Below are 17686 nucleotides of genomic sequence, written 5' to 3'. Positions count from 1 at the left end.
CACGAAAGGTCAGTGCCCCCCCCCCACCAGTTGCAGCACAATATGGCAATGGACCCCCTCCTCCCCCTTTCTCCCAGCCACAGAGATCAAGGCAATGGTGTGTGTGTGTGTGTGTGGTGGGGGGGGGGTGACGATGAAGAGGAGACTGATCGCCTAGGGGCTTGGGGGCGGGGCTCAGAAGGAAAGAGAAGCTGCCAAATCCTTTGTGTCCATGGAGGGGCTGCCTCCCCCCCAACGCTCTTCCTTCAGCCCTGCAATACGTAGCCAAGAAAGGTGCACAGGGAAAGACAAGAAGCGTCGGCTTTTCCTCCGGGGCCTCCGGCTGCCGGCAAAGTTTCCAAGACGGGTTCGCGGGCCGCTCAGGAGTCGGGGTCCTTCCCTGTCTGCCCAGCAGGGGGAGCTGGCAAAAGGAAAGGACGGTCTTGGGGCAGAATGCCCACCCCCCAATGCCCCAAGTTCTTTCCTGTGCCACGCTGGCAACGCGTCACTCAAGGAGGCCCAGGAAAAAAACCCGGTCTGGGAGTAGGTGAAACCAAAACCGCGTCCGTCAGGGAGTCCACGAAGAGACGGCCGAGCAGGAGCTATTTTCTCTTCTTGACGTTCCTCGGCGCGTCCGCGGGGGCCTCCGTCGAGGCCTTGCCCTTCTCGGCCGCTTCCTTCCTCAGCTGCCCGTTCTTCTCGCCCCCGGCTTGGTCCCCTCCACCGCCGACATGCGCCGCCGCTTCGGGCCGCTTGCTGGCCTTCTGCTTCCCGCTGGGGGGGCCGCCCCCCGACAGCCAGCCGCGGGCTCCCCGTAGGAGGCCAAGAAGGGCAGCCGTGAGGTAGAGGGACCAGATCAGGGCAGGGCCGCTGTACGGACGGGTGTGCTCTCGCACCAGCCGGAGGGCTGCAGGCAGAAGGGAGTCCGAGGGCCGCTTCGCGGGGGACTTGTCCTGTGCGGGAGGGGAGATTATGAGGAGGGGCAAAATGCTAGCCACCCTGCCCCCCCCCCCTGGCGGGTTAAAGAGCTGACTTTGCCTGCTCAAGAAATGGGGAAACGTGGCTGAAACTAGTGGGCTTCAGAGTAAGGGAGGTCAAAATCAATACTCCCTCTAAGCTGTGGAGACTCGTAAGGAAAAATTCTAGTGGCTGAGAGAGCTCTCCCAGAAGCTGCCCTTTAAAGGACAGAGTCTCAGAGCGGCCTACAATCTCCTTTCCCTTCCTCCCCCAAAACAGACACGCTATGAGGTGGGTGGGGCTGAGTGAGCTCTCCCAGAAGCTGCCCTTTCAAGGACAGTCTCAGAGCAGCTCACAATCTCTTTTACCTCCCCCCCCCCCAAACACAACAGACACCCTATCAGGTGGGTGGGGCTGAGAGAGCTCTCCCAACAGCTGCCCTTTCAAGGACAGAGTCTCAGAGAGGCCTACAATCCCCTTCCCCTTCCTCCCCCACAACTGACACCCTGTGAGATGGGTGGGGCTGAGAGAGCTCTCCCAGCAGCTGCCCTTTCAAGGACAGAGTCTCAGAGCGGCTCACAATCTCTTTTACCTCCCCCCACCGCCCAAACACAACAGACACCCTGTGAGGTGGCTGGGGCTGAGAGAGCTCTCTCAGAAGCTGCCCTTTCAAGGACAACTGCTGCGAGAGCTACAGCTGACCCAAGGCCATTCCAAGATGACTCAAGGCGAGTGCAGCGACACCTTTAAAAAGTTTAATTCTGGGTATCTGCTTTCTTGTACATGCGCACGTCTTCCGACCTGCTGAAGTGTGGGTGCACATGGAAGCATACAGAATCCTTAAATCATAAAGAGCTGGAAGGGACCTCCGGGGTCATTTAGTCCAACCCCCTGCACAATGCATAGAATTCACAAGTACCCCCCGCCCCTGCCACACACACACACATCCCCAGTGCCCCTGCTCAGTGCCCAGAAGATGGCAAAATAACCCTCCACCATCCCAGGGCAAACTGGCCTGGAGAAAAATTCCTGCTAGATCCCAAAGCGGTAAACAACATTTCCCTGGGCGCGTAAGAAAGGGCTATGAGAACTAAGCACCGATGCAACCCTTAAACGCTGCTGCTTTCCTTGCAACCTACTTGTCATCACCCTCCCTTTCTGCTCCGGGATGGTCTCTATGCTGGCCCTTTCCTTCAGGGGGGGGGGCGGGTCTTAAACCTGGGTCTCCGCTTCCTTTCCCCCCCTTCACTCACCTTAAGCCCGTATTGGGTCAGGAAGGCATCCAACTGCGTGTCCCCCAGGAAGACGGTCGGGTAGAACTCCTCCACCCGCTGCCGCTGCCACCACTTCTGAGGAAGAGAACTGGAGGGAGGGGGAAGGAGCTGGTGAGCATATCAGAAGAGCCCTGCTGGATCACAGCAGTGAGGGTCTATCTCACACAGAGGCCAGCCAGTTCCTCTGGAGGGCCCACAACAGGGCAGAGAGGCCGAGGCCTTCATAAGAACATCAGAAGAGCCCTGCTGGATCAGACCAGGGAGGCTCCGTCTAGTCCAGCCTCCTCTCTCTCACAGTGGCCAGCCAGTTCCTCTGGAGGGCCAACAACAGGGCAGAGAGGCCGAGGCCTTCCCCTGAGAAGAACATCAGAAGAGCCCTGCTGGGTCAGACCAGGGAGGGTCCATCCAGTCCAGCCTCCTGTCTCACGGAGTGGCCAGTCAGTTCCTCTGGAGGGCCAAAACAGGGCAGAGAGGCTGAGGCCTTCCCCTGAGAAGAACATCAGAGGAGCCCTGCTGGGTCAGACCAGGGAGGGTCCATCTAGTCCAGCCTCCTGTCTCACACAGAGGCCAGCCAGTTCCTCTGGAGGGCCAACAACAGGGCAGAGAGGCCGAGGCCTTCCCCTGAGAGGAATACCAGAAGAGCCCTGCTGGGTCAGACCAGGGAGGGTCCAGCCTCCTCTCACAGCCAGTCAGTTCCTCTGGAGGGCCAACAACAGGGCAGAGAGGCCGAGGCCTTCCCCTGAGAGGAATATCAGAAGAGCCCTGCTGGGTCAGACCAGGGAGGGTCCAGCCTCCTCTCACAGCCAGTCAGTTCCTCTGGAGGGCCAACAACAGGGCAGAGAGACCGAGGCCTTCCCCTGAGAAGAACATCAGAAGAGCCCTGCTGGATCAGACCAGGGAGGGTCCATTCAGTCCAGCCTCACAGAGTGGCCAGTCAGTTCCTCTGGAGGGCCAACAACAGGGCAGAGAGTCCGAGGCCTTCCCCTGAGAGGAACATCAGAAGAGCCCTGCTGGGTCAGACCAGGGAGGGTCCATCTAGTCCAGCCTCCTGTCTCACACAGTGGCCAGCCAGTTCCTCTGGAGGGCCAGCAACAGGGCAGAGAGGCTGAGGCCTTCCCCTGAGAAGAACCTCAGAAGAGCCCTGCTGGGTCAGACCAGGGAGGGTCCATCCAGTCCAGCCTCCTGTCTCACACAGTGGCCAGCCAGTTCCTCTGGAGGGCCAGCAACAGGGCAGAGAGGACGAGGCCTTCCCCTGAGAAGAACATCAGAAGAGCCCTGCTGGGTGAGACCAGTGAGGGTCCATTCAGTTCAGCCTCACGGAGTGGCCAGTCAGTTCCTCTGGAGGGCCAACAACAGGGCAGAGAGGCCGAGGCCTTCCCCTGAGAGGAACATCAGAAGAGCCCTGCTGGATCAGACCAGTGAGGGTCCATCTAGTCCAGTCTCCTGTCCCACACAGTGGCCAACCTGTTCCTCTGAAGGTCCAACAACAGGGCAGAGAGGCTGAGTCCTTCCCCTGATGAGAATATCAGAAGAGCCCTGCTGGGTCAGACCAGTGAGGGTCCATCCAGTCCAGCCTCCTGTCTCACACAGGGCCAGCCACTTCCTCTGGAGGGCCAACAACAGGGCAGAGAGGCCAAGGCCTTCCCCTGAGAAGAACATGAGAAGAGCCCTGCTGGATCAGACCAGTGAGGGTCCTTCTAGTCCAGCCTCCTGTCTCACACAGTGGCCAACCAGTTCCTCTGGAGGGCCAACAACAGGGCAGAGAGGCTGAGGCCTTCCTCTGAGAAGGACATCAGAAGAGCCCTGCTGGGTCAGACCAGTGAGGGTCCATCTAGTCCAGCCTCCTGTCTCACACAGTGGCCAGCCAGTTCCTCTGCAGGGCCAACAACAGGGCAGAGCGGCCGAGGCCTTCATAAGAACATTAGAAGAGCCCTGCTGGACCAGACTAGTGAGGGTCCATCTAGTCCAGCCTCCTGTCTCACACAGTGGGCAGCCAGTTCCTCTGGAGGGCCAGCAACAGGGCAGAGAGGCCGAGGCCTTCCCCTGAGAAGAACATCAGAAGAGCCCTGCTGGGTCAGACCAGGGAGGGTCCATCTAGTCCAGCATATGATCTCACAGAGTGGTCAAAGCTGAGTTTGCCTCCCGGCTCTGGGATTCAGCAGTTCAGTGTCTCTGAACGGGGATATTCCCTTCTTGTCACCAGGGCTAGTCATCACTGACAGACTTTTCCATCTGTTTAAACCCCCTTTAAAACCATTTGGGTTGGTGGCCATCACGACATCCTGTGACAGTGAATTCTACATTTTCATCACTCTCTGTGTAAAGAAATATTTTCTATTGTCTGTCCTAGATCTGCTGCCCATCAACTTAACGGGATCCCTTGAATTCCTGTACTTCAGGAGCAGGAGAAAAAAGTTCTCTTTGTCTAGTCTTTCCACCCTGCGCACAAGTTTATAAACCTCTATCATGTCCCCCCTTTAGAAGACGACGACGACATTGGATTTATATCCCGCCCCATACTCTGAATCTCAGTCTCAGAGCGACTCACAATCTCTTTTACCTTCCCCCACCAAAACACAACAGACACCCTGTGATGTGGGTGGGGCTGAGAGAGCTCTCACGGAAGCTGCCCTTTCAAGGACAACTCTGGCCTTTATCTTCTTCTCCCACGACAGACACCCTGTGAGGCAGGTGGGGCTGAGAGAGCTCTCCCAGAAGCTGCCCTTTCAAGGACAACTCTGTGAGAGCTTTGGTTGACCCAAGGCCATTCCAGCAGCTGCAAGTGGAGGAGTGGGGAATCAAACCCGGTTCTCCCAGATAAGAGAGCTCTGGCTGACCCAAGGCCATTCCAGCAGCTGTAAGTGGAGGAGTGGGGAATCAAACCCAGTTCTCCCAGATAAGAGAGCTATGGCTAACCAAAGGCCATTCCAGCAGCTGTAAGTGGAGGAGTGGGGAACCAAACCCGGTTCACCCAGATGAGAGAGCTATGGCTGACCCAAGGCCATTCCAGCAGCTGCAAGTGGAGGAGTGGGGAATCAAACCCGGTTCTCCCAGATAAGAGAGCTATGGCTGACCCAAGGCCATTCCAGCAGCTGCAAGTGGAGGAGTGGGGAATCAAACCCGGTTCTCCCAGATAAGAGAGCTATGGCTGACCCAAGACCATTTCAGCAGCTGCAAGTGGAAGAGTGGGGAATCAAACCCAGTACCCTCAGATAAGAGTCCCCACGCACTTAACCACTACACCAAACTGGCTCTCTGGTTTAGTTTACTAAGCTAAACACTCCCTGTCTGTTGACCTGTCCTCACTGGAAAGATTCTCCAGCCCCCAAATCTTGGTCCCCCTCTGGAGATGAAACCAGAGGTCCCCATGGCTCTTCCCACCTAAATGCCTCCCCCCCTCCCTTCCCCCGCCATCATACTCACCCGTCCTCTGCACTTGCTGTGAACCAATATTTGTACAGCCAGGCCCGGATGTAAGCAGGTGGCTGAGAGTGGAACGGGTATTTTGACTCGTCGACCTGCACAAGGTGGATCACTGCGGGGAGAAGGGGAAGCTGATGAGCCCCGGAGGAACAGAACAATCCCAGCTAAAAGGGAACCCACGTTTCGCTGCCGAACCCCAACTTTCCTGCCTTTCCTTCCACCAACTCATTTGATTAGAGTTGGGGGGGGTGTGGAATTCTAGCAGGAGCTCCTTTGCATATTAGGCCACAAAACCCTGATGTAGCCAATGTCCAAAAAGGGCCACTAGAAGGATTAAAGGGCTGGAACACTTTCCCTGTGAAGAAAGGGTAAAACGCGTGGGACTCTTGAGCTTGGAGAAATGACGACTGTGGGGTGACATGAGAGAGGTTTGCAAGATTAGGCATGGGATGGAGAAGGCAGAGAGAGAAGAACTTTTCTCCCTTTCTCGCAATACAAGAACTCGTGGTCATTCAATGAAATTGCTGAGCAGTCAGGTTAGAACGGACAGAAGGAAGTCCTTCTTCACCCAAAGGGCGATTAACACGTGGAATTCACTGCCACAGGAGGTGGTGGCGGCTACAAGCATAGCTAGCTTTAAGAGGGGGTTAGATAAAAATATGGAGCAGAGGTCCATCAGTGGCTATCGTTGGAACTTTCCGTGTGGAGCAGTGATGCTCTGTATTCTTGGTGCTTGCGGGGGGGGGGGCATAATGGGAGGGCTTCTAGGGTCCTGGCCCCACTGATGGTGCCTGGTTTTTTTGGCCACTGTGTGACACAGAGTGTTGGACTGGATGGGCCATTGGCCTGAACCAACATGGCTTCTCTTATGTTCTTATGTGACACAGAGTGTTGGGCTGGATGGGCCACTGGCCTGATCCAACATGGCTTCTCTTATGTTCTTATATCTGGGGCAGTGATGCTCTGTATTCTTGGCGCTTGGGGGGGGCAACAGTGGGAGGGCTTCTAGCCCCACTGGTGTACCTCCTGATGGCACTTTGTTCTTTTGGCCACTGTGTGACACAGAGTGTCGGACTGGATGGATCATTGGCCTGATCCAACATGGCTTTTCTTATGTTCTTTTTTATGGAATTAATATTTTATTAAGTGTGCATATATCAACATATTTTTTACATCTCATATAAATACACTTCATTTTTTGCTTGTTGTCTTCTACAAATCAAACTGAATGCTGAACTGAATAAATAAACTTCCTCTTTATCATATTTCCTTTCTTAGGTTAAAACAATTTTATTTGGTAACATATGGTAACAAATTATATTTCTTGCATCATTAATAACTTCTTTTATCTATCCCATATATTACCTTCTACCCACCCCTCCCCCCGTTACTTGACCCCCGCCGGTGTTATTTACTTAAAGAACTAATGTTTAAAGGTACCCTTAACTAATAAAAACAAAAATTAATATTCTTCTTTTTTCTAAGACTTAATCATTATCAAAAATTGTCCAATGTCCTTTTATTTTCCACTCTTTTTCTACATATCTTCTGAACTTTTTCCACTCCAGCTTAAAAACTTCTAAATCATAGTCTCTTAAAATTCTTGTTAATTTGTCCATTTCACTCCATGTCATAACTTTTATAATCCAATCCCATTTCTCTGGTATTTTTTCTTGCTTCCACAACTGCGTATATAATGTCCTAGCAGCTGAAAGCAAGTACCAGATTAAAGTTCTATCTTCTTTTGGAAATTTTCCCCTTTGTAATCCCAACAGAAAAGTCTCTGCAACTTTCTTAAATTCATATCCCAAGAGCCTAGAAATTTCTTGTTGAATCATCTGCCAGTACTTTTTTGCTCTTTCACAAGAAGATAGAAGAAGATATTGGATTTATATCCCGCCCTCCACTCCGAAGAGTCTCAGAGCGGCTCACAATCTCCTTTACCTTCCTCCCCCACAACAGACACCCTGTGAGGTGGGTGGGGCTGGAGAGGGCTCTCACAGCAGCTGCCCTTTCAAGGACAACCTCTGCCAGAGCTATGGCTGACCCAAGGCCATGCTAGCAGGTGCAAGTGGAGGAGTGGGGAATCAAACCCGGTTCTCCCAGATAAGAGTCCGCACACTTAACCACTACACCAAACCGGCTCCACCACATATGGTAGAAAGAACCTTCATGTTTTTTACATTTCCAACATCTATCTGGCATCTTATTATTCATCTTTGCCAATTTCTTAGGAGTCATATACCATCGATACATCATTTTAAAATAGTTCTCTTTAATACTATGACACGTCGAGAGCTTCAGAGTTCTTCCACAAATATTCCCAAGTTTCCATCTGTATTTCTTTATTTACATTAATTGCCCACTTAATCGTTTGAGGTTTCACTACTTCATCTTCCGTAGACCATTTTAAAAGTAATGTATATAATTTCGAAATTAATTTTTCGTTGTCTCCAAGCAGAACTTTTCCCATTTCTGTTTGCTCTTTTCTTATGCCTTCAGTTTTAATATCATTCTCCACCAAGCTCTTTATTTGTCGCATTTGAAACCAATCATATTTATTATTCAGCTCTTCAGCCGTTTTCCATTCTATTTTGCCACTTTGTATTTTTAACAGTTGATTATATGACAACCACTTTTCTTCACCCGTCTCAGCTGTTATTTTTATCACTTCGGCTGGCGTCTTATTTCCTTTCTTTACCCGATTTCACCTGATCCCCGTGCCACTTTTCCTAATTCTTATTCTAATCATAATTAGAAGTGTCCCGGAAGAGGTGCGGGCCCTGCAGGATCTTGGCCAATTCCGTAGGGCCTGCAAAACTGCCCTCTTCCGGCTAGCTTTCTAAGATGGAGCTTGGAATAAACATCACGCCATCATTAACATTAACATAACTGAGATAATAGCACTATTAGATTATATTTTTAGACTGGTTTTAGATTATTTAATTATTTAATTGTTCTCTGTATTGAATTGTATAATCTTGTCTTATTGTTTTAACGTGGCTTTTGCCATGTCCTGTAAGCCGCCCTGAGCAGGGTATAAATAAAATTTATTATTATTATTATTATTATATTCTTTCTTTTTGTTTCCAAAACTTCTTTACTTCTTTCGCGGACTTTCATCTTTACACACTTAATTTTTTAAAACTTTAACTATCTTCTCTCGCGCCTGCAAAAGACAGCTGGACGGGGTTACCTCCAGAACTGGGTGCTGCAGAAAAATTTCTACAGTCGGAGGTCTAGGGGGGGCACATCCACCACCTCCTTGCTAATCCATTGGCTTTAACAGTTCAGTTTCCATTTCCCCTTCCCATTTATCATATCTTTATCCTATCTTCTAACTATACGTATTAATTGCTCTGAACTTCTCTACAAGAAAACATAATTCCCTGATTCAAACTTTTCCAGTCTTTTGATTACACTTTCTGTTATTTCCTTGCCTGATGCCTCATTATGGGCAGTAAATGTTTTGATTTTCCACATGTTCTTAATCCTCCAAGAGTCTAGAAGGCACTTGGAGGACTGGCGACACCCAGGAGGTGTGGCCTAACATGCAAAGGAGCTCCTGCTAGAATTCCACCCCGATTATAGTTAACGGGAAGGGGGGGAAGGGAGCGGGGAAAAAACACAAGCCAAAGGTATTATTAAAGTATAAAAGCGTGCGTAATACAGCCAGGAGATCCTAAGACTGTCTGGCAGCCGGAAGTGCTAGCTCTTTTGGGTATTATCCATCTAAACCTCATGTCATTGTCCCGTAATTTTTCTGTCAGTTTTTTATATGTTCTTCTATCATTTATCACTTACCTTGGCAACTCCTTCATAATTCTTACTCTGCTGCCTCTTACTAGCAATGTCTTTTCAACATTTTTATTCATGATCTTTCCCACCATTTCTTTTGTCATGTATCTTATTTATTTATTTATTATTTATTACTTTCAATTTATACCCCGCCCTCTCCGCAAGCGATGTTATGACAACACCTCTTGGCAAATTATTTTTCTTGGCATAGAGTGAGTTCACTCTATACATATAGTCATACATATATCTATTTCCCTTCAGGATCTTTCTCCAAAAATGCTGCAATTATTTTTATTATGTACTCTTTCAGATCAGCTTTTTCATCCTCTGGTACCCCACTCAGACGAATCTGTGTCTCCATCAGCTTGCAGTCATGTCCTGTAACCTTCTCTTGTAATTTTAACAAGGTGGAATCGTGTGTTTTCACTTTCTCTTCCACCTCTTGTACTTTTTTTGTTATTACTGCAGTCTCATTTCTGAGATTCTCTATTTCTTTTTTTTTTTGAGTCCTCAATATCCTTTCTTATTTCTTTTTTAGAGGCAGTTATAATTTCTTTCACCCCCATCATTATCCTGGCTTCCATCGCACCTAATTGGGCTTGCATTTTCTCCATTGAAGCGGATCTAGCGCGAGTTTGCTTCGGGTCTGACGTATAAAAAAGATCGAAAGTTTTTATCTCCCCAAATTAACTTTGGACCATCAGGTTCAATAAAGTGAAGCTTGCCCTTTCCAAGGAACCCAATTTCGCCGGAAGTGCTAGCTCTTTTAGCGTTATGCACCACTAGGTGACAAGTTAGACTTGTTTTTTAAGATGCTTGGGAGGCAGATTGCCACTGCTTGCCTCTACGCCACAACCCTGGTTTAGCTTCCGAGATCTGATAGATGAGACTGAGAACATAAGAGAAGCCATGTTGGATCAGGCCAGTGGCCCCTCCAGTCCAACACTCTGTGTCACATAAGAACAGAAGAGAAGCCCTGTTGGATCAGGCCAGTGGCCCATCCAGTCCAACACTCTGTGTCACATAAGAACATAAGAGAAGCCATGTTGGATCAGGCCAATGGCCCCTCCAGTGCATCACTCTGTGTCACATAAGAACATAAGAAAAGCCATGTTGGATCAGGCCAATGGCCCCTCCAGTCCAACACTTTGTCACATAAGAGAAGCCAGGTTGGATCAGGCCAGTGGCCCATCCAGTTCAACACTCTGTGTCACATAAGAACATAAGAGAAGCCATGTTGGATCAGGCCAGTGGCCCCTCCAGTCCAACACTCTGTGTCACACAGTGGCCAAAAAATTTTATATATACACACACACACTGTGGCTAATAGCCACCGATGGACCTGTGCTCCATATTTTTATCTAAACCCCTCTTGAAGGTGGCCATGCTTGTGGCCGCCACCACCTCCTGTGGCAGCGAATTCCACATGTTAATCACCCTTTGGGTGAAGAAGGACTTCCTTTTATCCGTTTTAACCTGGCTGCTCAGCAATTTCATCGAATGCCCACGAGTTCTTGTATTGCGAGAAAGGGAGAAAAGTACCTCTTTCTCTACTTTCTCCATCCCATGCGTAATCTTGTAAACCTCTATCATGTCACCCCGCAGTCGACGTTTCTCCAAGCTAGAGTCCCAAGCGTTTCAACCTTTCTTCATAGGGAAAGTGCTCCAGCCCTTTAATCATTCTAGTTGCCCTTCTCTGGACTTTCTCCAATGCTATAATATCCTTTTTGAGGTGCGGCGACCAGAACTGCACACAGTACTCCAAATGAGACCGCACCATCGATTTATACAGGGGCATTATGACTAGTCTGGGCTAGCCCGGTCAGGGCGCACGGATAAGATTCTGGATGATAAACCTAGGGACCCATGAGACTTACGAGGGGGGGTGGTCACAGTAGCACCCAGCAATGACTCCAATTTTTGGCAAGCCACACACACTCACCTTCTTTCTTGCCCTGCAGGAGGCGATAGACGAAACTGGTGAACCAGGGGCTCTGGGTGTGGTGACCCAGCGCGGCAAACCACATCTGCCAGTCGAGCCGGGGCTGGTGAGGGGCCACCACAAGAGGTGCCGCGCTGACGTTGCCTGGTTTGTACATGAATTCGATCTCCTGCGGGGAAGGAAGGACCCGATTCTCAGGCATGGATGGCTGCGGGAGGTTCTTGCACCGCAGTAAAAAGGGGAGATATGTACTAGAGCAGGGGTGTCAAACTCGTTCGTTACGAGGGCCGAACCTGACACAAATGAGACCTGGCCAGGCCAGGCGTGTCCCTATTTAAGATTAGGTAGCAGAGATATAAACTTTATAAAGGACACAGACAAACACAAAGATTTTTGTTTAAAAAAAAAAGTACCGTATTTTTCGGTCCATAAGGCGCTCTAGACCATAGGAGGCACCTTCCTCCTGGGGGGCGATCCGCTGCCTCCGCCTCCGATCCCGGCGCTTCCCCCGCGCCTGCCTGCCTGGCTCCAGCTCTGACGCTTAAAGCAAGCCCCGGGATCGGAGGGAGCGCTTGCTGTAAGCATCAGAGCTGGAGCCAGGCAGGCAGGCGCGGGGGAAGCATGTTTGACACCCCCCGCTCCAGAGCTAGCTGGTCACGCACACATCTTGGCCTAGAGCAGGGCCCCCCAACCAACACTCCACCAACACCTTTTCAGGCTCCCGCCAAGTATTTTTTGCCAGTGGATGGGACCAAGAGGGGGTTTCGCCCAGCAAGGCGTGACTTTTGGCAACTGCTGGGTTTGGCAGAGCTCTCTGGCTTGGTGCAGTGTTGAAGTGCGCGGACTCTTATTTGGGAGAACCGAGTTGGACTCCCCCCTCCTCCACTTGCACCTGCTGGAATGGCCTTGGGTTAGCCACAGCTCTTGCAGGAGTTGTCCTTGAAAAGGCAGCTTCTGGGAGAGAAGAAGAACACAACTGCGGTTTTATACCCTGACCTTCCCTCTGAATCAGAGACTCAGAGCGGCTTCCAATCTCCTGTATCTTCTCCTCCCACAACAGACACCCTGTGAGTTGGGTGGGGCTGAGAGAGCTCTCACAGCAGCTGCCCTTTCAAGGACAACTCCAGCAAGAGCTATGGCTGACCCAAGGCCATGCCAGCAGGTGCAAGTGGAGGAGTGGGGAATCAAACTCTGTTCTCCCAGATAAGAGAGCTCTGGCTGACCCAAGGCCATGCCAGCAGCTGCAAGTGGAGGAGTGGGGAATCAAACCCGGCTCTCCCAGATAAGAGAGCTCTGGCTGACCCAAGGCCATTCCAGCAGGTGCAAGTGGAGGAGTGGGGAATCAAACTCTGTTCTCCCAGATAAGAGAGCTCTGGCTGACCCAAGGCCATCCCAGCAGCTGCAAGTGGAGGAAGGGGGAATCAAACCCGGTTCTCCCAGATAAGAGAGCTCTGGCTGACTCAAGGCCATTCCAGCAGCAGCAAGTGGAGGAGTGGGGAATCAAACTCTGTTCTCCCAGATAAGAGAGCTCTGGCTGACCCAAGGCCATGCCAGCAGCTGCAAGTGGAGGAGTGGGGAATCAAACCCGGCTCTCCCAGATAAGAGAGCTCTGGCTGACCCAAGGCCATGCCAGCAGGTGCAAGTGGAGGAGTGGGGAATCAAACTCTGTTCTCCCAGATAAGAGAGCTCTGGCTGACCCAAGGCCATGCCAGCAGCTGCAAGTGGAGGAGTGGGGAATCAAACCCTGTTCTCCCAGATAAGAGAGCTCTGGCTGACCCAAGGCCATTCCAGCAGGTGCAAGTGGAGGAGTGGGGAATCAAACCCGGTTCTCCCAGATAAGATTCCACGCACTTAACCACTACACCAAACTGGCTCTCTCAGCCCCACCTACCTCACAGGGTGTCTGTTGTGGGGGAGGAAGGTAAAGGAGATTGTGAGCCGCTCTAAGATGCTGAGATACAGAGTGGAGGGCGGGATATAAATCCAACAGCATCACCTTCTTATGTGTTCCATGCACCACCTACCACCCTATGCTGCAGCTACACGGACTCCCAGCAAGCGACAGCCGTGTGAAGAAGACTCCACCCACAACGATCCACAGGGGCAATTACCGTCCAAGTTTCCTTATCGTAGCTGCCTTCCACCACCACCTCCGGCCGCCCGCCCACCCCCGTCATCCTCCGGAAGAGGCCGTAGGAGTTGGCCAGCTGGTAGCGATCGATGGCGCCAAACATCTGGTGGACGCTCGGCCACAGCTTCCCGTTGGACTCGTACTCGATGTAGGTGAAGGGGACCTGGAGGGGAGGGAAGAAGAACTGCAGATTAAGACCCCACCTTTCTCCCTGAATCAGAGCAGCTCACAATCTCCTTTATCTTCCTCCCCCACAACAGATGCCGTGTGAGGTGGGCGGGGCTGAGAGAGCTCTCCCAGAAGCTGCCCTTTCAAGGACAACTCCAGCAGGTGCAAGTGGAGGAGGGGGGAATCAAACCCGGTTCTCCCAGATAAGAGAGCTCTGGCTGACTCAAGGCCATTCCAGCAGCTGCAAGTGGCGGAGAGGGGAATCAAACCCGGTTCTCCCAGATAAGAGAGCTATGGCTGACCCAAGGCCATTCCAGCAGCTGCAAGTGGAGGACTGGGGAATCAAACCCGGTTCTCCCAGATAAGAGAGCTCTGGCTGACTCAAGGCCATTCCAGCAGCTGCAAGTGGAGGAGTGGGGAATCAAACCCGGTTCTCCCAGATAAGAGAGCTATGGCTGACCCAAGGCCATTCCAGCAGCTGCAAGTGGATTGGGGGATCAAACCCGGTTCTCCCAGATAGGAGAGCTCTGGCTGACCCAAGGCCATTCCAGCAGCTGCAAGTGGAGGAGTGGGGAATCAAACCCGGTTCTCCCAGATAGGAGAGCTCTGGCTGACCCAAGGCCATTCCAGCAGCTGCAAGTGGATTGGGGGATCAAACCCGGTTCTCCCAGATAGGAGAGCTCTGGCTGACCCAAGGCCATTCCAGCAGCTGCAAGCGGAGGAGTGGGGAATCAAACCTGGTTCTCCCAGATAAGAGTCCGCACACTTCACCACTACACCAAACTGTCATACAACATATGACAAAACAATAAAATACAATAAAAACTTTTTACAAGTGTCGAATGCAGTTGTAGAATGCATTTAAAATTGCTTTCTTTCCACCTCTCCCTCCAGCCTCCCCTCCGGTTTCCTTCCTTCCTTCTTTCCTGCAGCTCCCAAACATCTGATATTCACGTCTTCCAGCTCTCAAACGTCTGAAGTCCGTTCTGCGTGGCTCTTACGTTATGCGAGTTTGGCCACTCCCGGCCCGAACACACCTCCATGTCCCACCCACTTCCTTTTCCTCCTGCCCCCTTGCTGAGAGGTTTTGCGCTCCCTGCTTCAGGGCCTGAAGGTAGCATTGGACATGGAAGCCACTCACCAGGCTGACAGTAAACATCCCCAAGGCCGCAGTGGTGAAGACGGCCCACTGGAGAGTCCCCCAGAGTTTCCAGAGAAAGCCCCGGGCGCAGGCAGACCTGGGGGGACAGGAAGAGAGAGAAAACAGAAAGGGGGCGTTAGTTAGTGAGACGAGACATCCCCACAAGGGCGGGGAGATGAGCAGAGCTGCAGGCAGCTCCAACGAAAGGGGAAGTCTCCCTTCAAGAGCCAGGAGTGTTCCCACAAGAGTGCGGTGCATGCAGGTGGAATCCTAGAGTTGGAAGGGACCTCCAGTGCATGCAGGTGGAATCCTAGAGTTGGAAGGGACCTCCAGGGTCATCTAGTCCAACCCCCTGCACAAGGCAGGAAACTCACAAACCCCTCCCCCTAAATTCACAGGATCTTCATTGCTGTCAGATGGCCATCTAGCCTCTGTTGAAAAACCTCCAAGGAAGAAGAGCCCACCACCTCCTGAGGAAGCCTGTTCCACTGAGGAACCGCTCTAAACTCACAAACCCCTCCCCCTAAATTCACAGGATCTTCATCGCTGTCAGATGGCCATCTAGCCTCTGTTGAAAAACCTCCAAGGAAGGAGAGCCCACCACCTCCCAAGGAGGAAGCCTGTTGCACTGAGGAATCGCTCTAACGGTCAGGAAGTTCTTCCTAATGTTGAGCCGGAAACTCTTTTGATTTAGAATCATAGAGATGGAAGGGACCTCCAGGGTCATCTAGTCCAACCCCCTGCACAATGCAGGAAACTCACAAACACTGCCCCCTCAATTCACAGGATCCTGATTGCTGTCAGATGGCCATCTGGCCTCTGTTTAGAAACCTCCGAGGAAGGAGAGCCCACCACCTCCCGAGGAAGCCTGTTCCACTGAGGAACCGCTCTAACAGTCAGGAAGTTCTTCCTAATGTTGAGCCAGGAACTCTTTTGATTTGATTTCAACCCGCTGGTCCTGGTCCTATCCTAGGTAGTGCCAAGGAGCACCTGGGAAACCCCCCGCTGGCCAGTCTCTTACCTGTAGGCACCTTGAAGGATCTCCCACAGCAGGGAAAGGAGGGCGAGTCCCACCAGAGGGAGCGTCACCATCTTCAGCCACTGCATGAATTCATGGTACGTGAAAGCTGGGGAGACACGGCTAAAAGTCAACTCAATGCATTTTGGCCAAAAGGGTACTTTTGGGGTAGTATTTCTCTCTCACACGCATGTTCATCTGGGTTCTAATTGTCTAGAAACAATGGGGAGGGACGGTGGCTCAATGGTAGAACATCTGCTTGGGAAGCAGAAGGTCCCTGGTTCAATCCCCGGCATCTCCAACTCAAAAGGGTCCAGGCAAGTAGGTATGAATAACCTCAGCTTGAGACCCTGGAGAGCCATTAATGGTGCTGTGGCTCAGTGGTAGAGCATCTGCTTGGGAAGCAGAAGGTCCCAGGTTCAATCCCTGGCATCTCCAAAAAAGGGTCCAGGCAAATAGGTGTGAAAAACCTCAGCTTGAGACCCTGGAGAGCCACTGCCAGTCTGAGAAGACAATACTGACTTTGATGGACCAAAGGTCTGATTCAGTAGAAGGCAGCTTCATATGTTCATAGAAACGATTCTGCTAATTCTGTATTTTTTACGTTCAATGTGTTGTTGAAGGCTTCCATGGCCGGAATCCATTGGTTTTTGTAGATTTTCCGGGTTGTGCGGCCATGGTCTTGGCATTGTGAGACCTGATGTTTCTCCGGCAGCTGTGACTGGCGTCCTCAGAGGTATAACCCAGAAGGCTAGCGTTCTCTCTGTGTCCAAGTGAGAAGAGTGCCAAATTACCTGCCTACCATCTTCTTCTCATTTGGTCACAGAGAGAACTCTAGCCTTCTGTGTAATTCCTCTGAGGATGCCGGTCACAGCTGCTGGTGAAACGTCAGGTTCTACAATGCCAGGATGGTGGCCATACAGCCCAGAAAATCTACAACAACTCATTTTCTATGTTCGTTTATAGTTAACTGCATCTCGATTACAAAAGAACCCGGGATGAATGCGGTTTAGTTGTTTTATTTATTTACTTCATGTATAATTCACCTTTGGGTAGGGACTCAAAGCGGCTTAGGGGTGTGTGTGTTTGTACTCAAGTTCTGAAAACTCCCCTAATAGAACCCCTGTTCCAGAACATGCCAAAAACATGTAACACGGCTGCTGGCTACCAGTCTCTTGAAGATGTACAGGGTCACTCCTGTACTGTAAGGAGAACGGGTCCTCCTACTTTAGCGCCGCAAAGGTCATGCCGGGATTGCCCCAACCCCTCTAGAAAGTTCCAAGCTACCCTGTCTCCACCCCTTGGCACCTCCGGGCCACGTCTCCTCCCACATTGGATGTTACCTGTCTTAGATTCAAGGAGCCTCTTCTCCCAGTTGATCTTCAGCCCAAAGTGGCAGCCAGTCCAGTAGAACAGTAAGCCGTAGGCGCCCAACTCAACCAGCGCGGTCAGGACGGTCAGCGGCCGGGGGGGCCAGGCTACAGAGCAGAATTCAAGAGGTTACCTGAGGACAGGGAAAACTCCTCGCACCAGAAGAAGAAGAAGAGATGACTGCATTTATATCCTGCTCTTCACTCTGAATCTCAGAGTAGCTTACAGATCCCCTTTCCCTTCCCCTCCCCACAACAGACACCTTGTGAGGTGGGTGCGGCTAAGAGAGCTCTGACAGAAACTGCTCTTGAGAGGAACAGCTGTGAGAGAATGTGACTGACTGAAGGCCACACCAGCAGCTGCGAGTGGAGGACTGCGGAGCCCAACCCGGTTCTCCCAGATAAGAGAGCTCTGGCTGACCCAAGGCCATTCCAGCAGCTGTAAGTGGAGGAGTGGGGAATCAAACCCGGTTCTCCCAGTTAAG

The 17686-nt window shown here is 51.3% G+C and overlaps 1 protein-coding gene across 1 annotated transcript in view; it reads right to left on the bottom strand.

The window, feature by feature from the left end:
* Nucleotides 1–581: 581 nt before the first annotated feature.
* LMF2 (lipase maturation factor 2) overlaps nt 582–17686 on the bottom strand; it is a 51256-nt gene continuing 34151 nt past the window's right edge. Inside the window, exons 7-14 of the mRNA XM_060244489.1 lie at nt 17175–17309; nt 15835–15940; nt 14814–14910; nt 13485–13667; nt 11374–11542; nt 5634–5745; nt 2190–2298; nt 582–932 (exon numbers count right to left, since the gene is read on the bottom strand). Coding sequence (XP_060100472.1) covers nt 582–932; nt 2190–2298; nt 5634–5745; nt 11374–11542; nt 13485–13667; nt 14814–14910; nt 15835–15940; nt 17175–17309 — 1262 coding nt within the window. The remainder of the gene's footprint in view (nt 933–2189; nt 2299–5633; nt 5746–11373; nt 11543–13484; nt 13668–14813; nt 14911–15834; nt 15941–17174; nt 17310–17686) is intronic.

The sequence above is a fragment of the Heteronotia binoei genome, chromosome 8 (genome assembly GCF_032191835.1).
Source record: "Heteronotia binoei isolate CCM8104 ecotype False Entrance Well chromosome 8, APGP_CSIRO_Hbin_v1, whole genome shotgun sequence".
Lineage (NCBI taxonomy): Eukaryota > Metazoa > Chordata > Lepidosauria > Squamata > Gekkonidae > Heteronotia > Heteronotia binoei.
The sequence above is the reverse complement of the archived record's forward strand: the minus strand, read 5'-3'. Positions and strand labels throughout refer to the sequence as shown.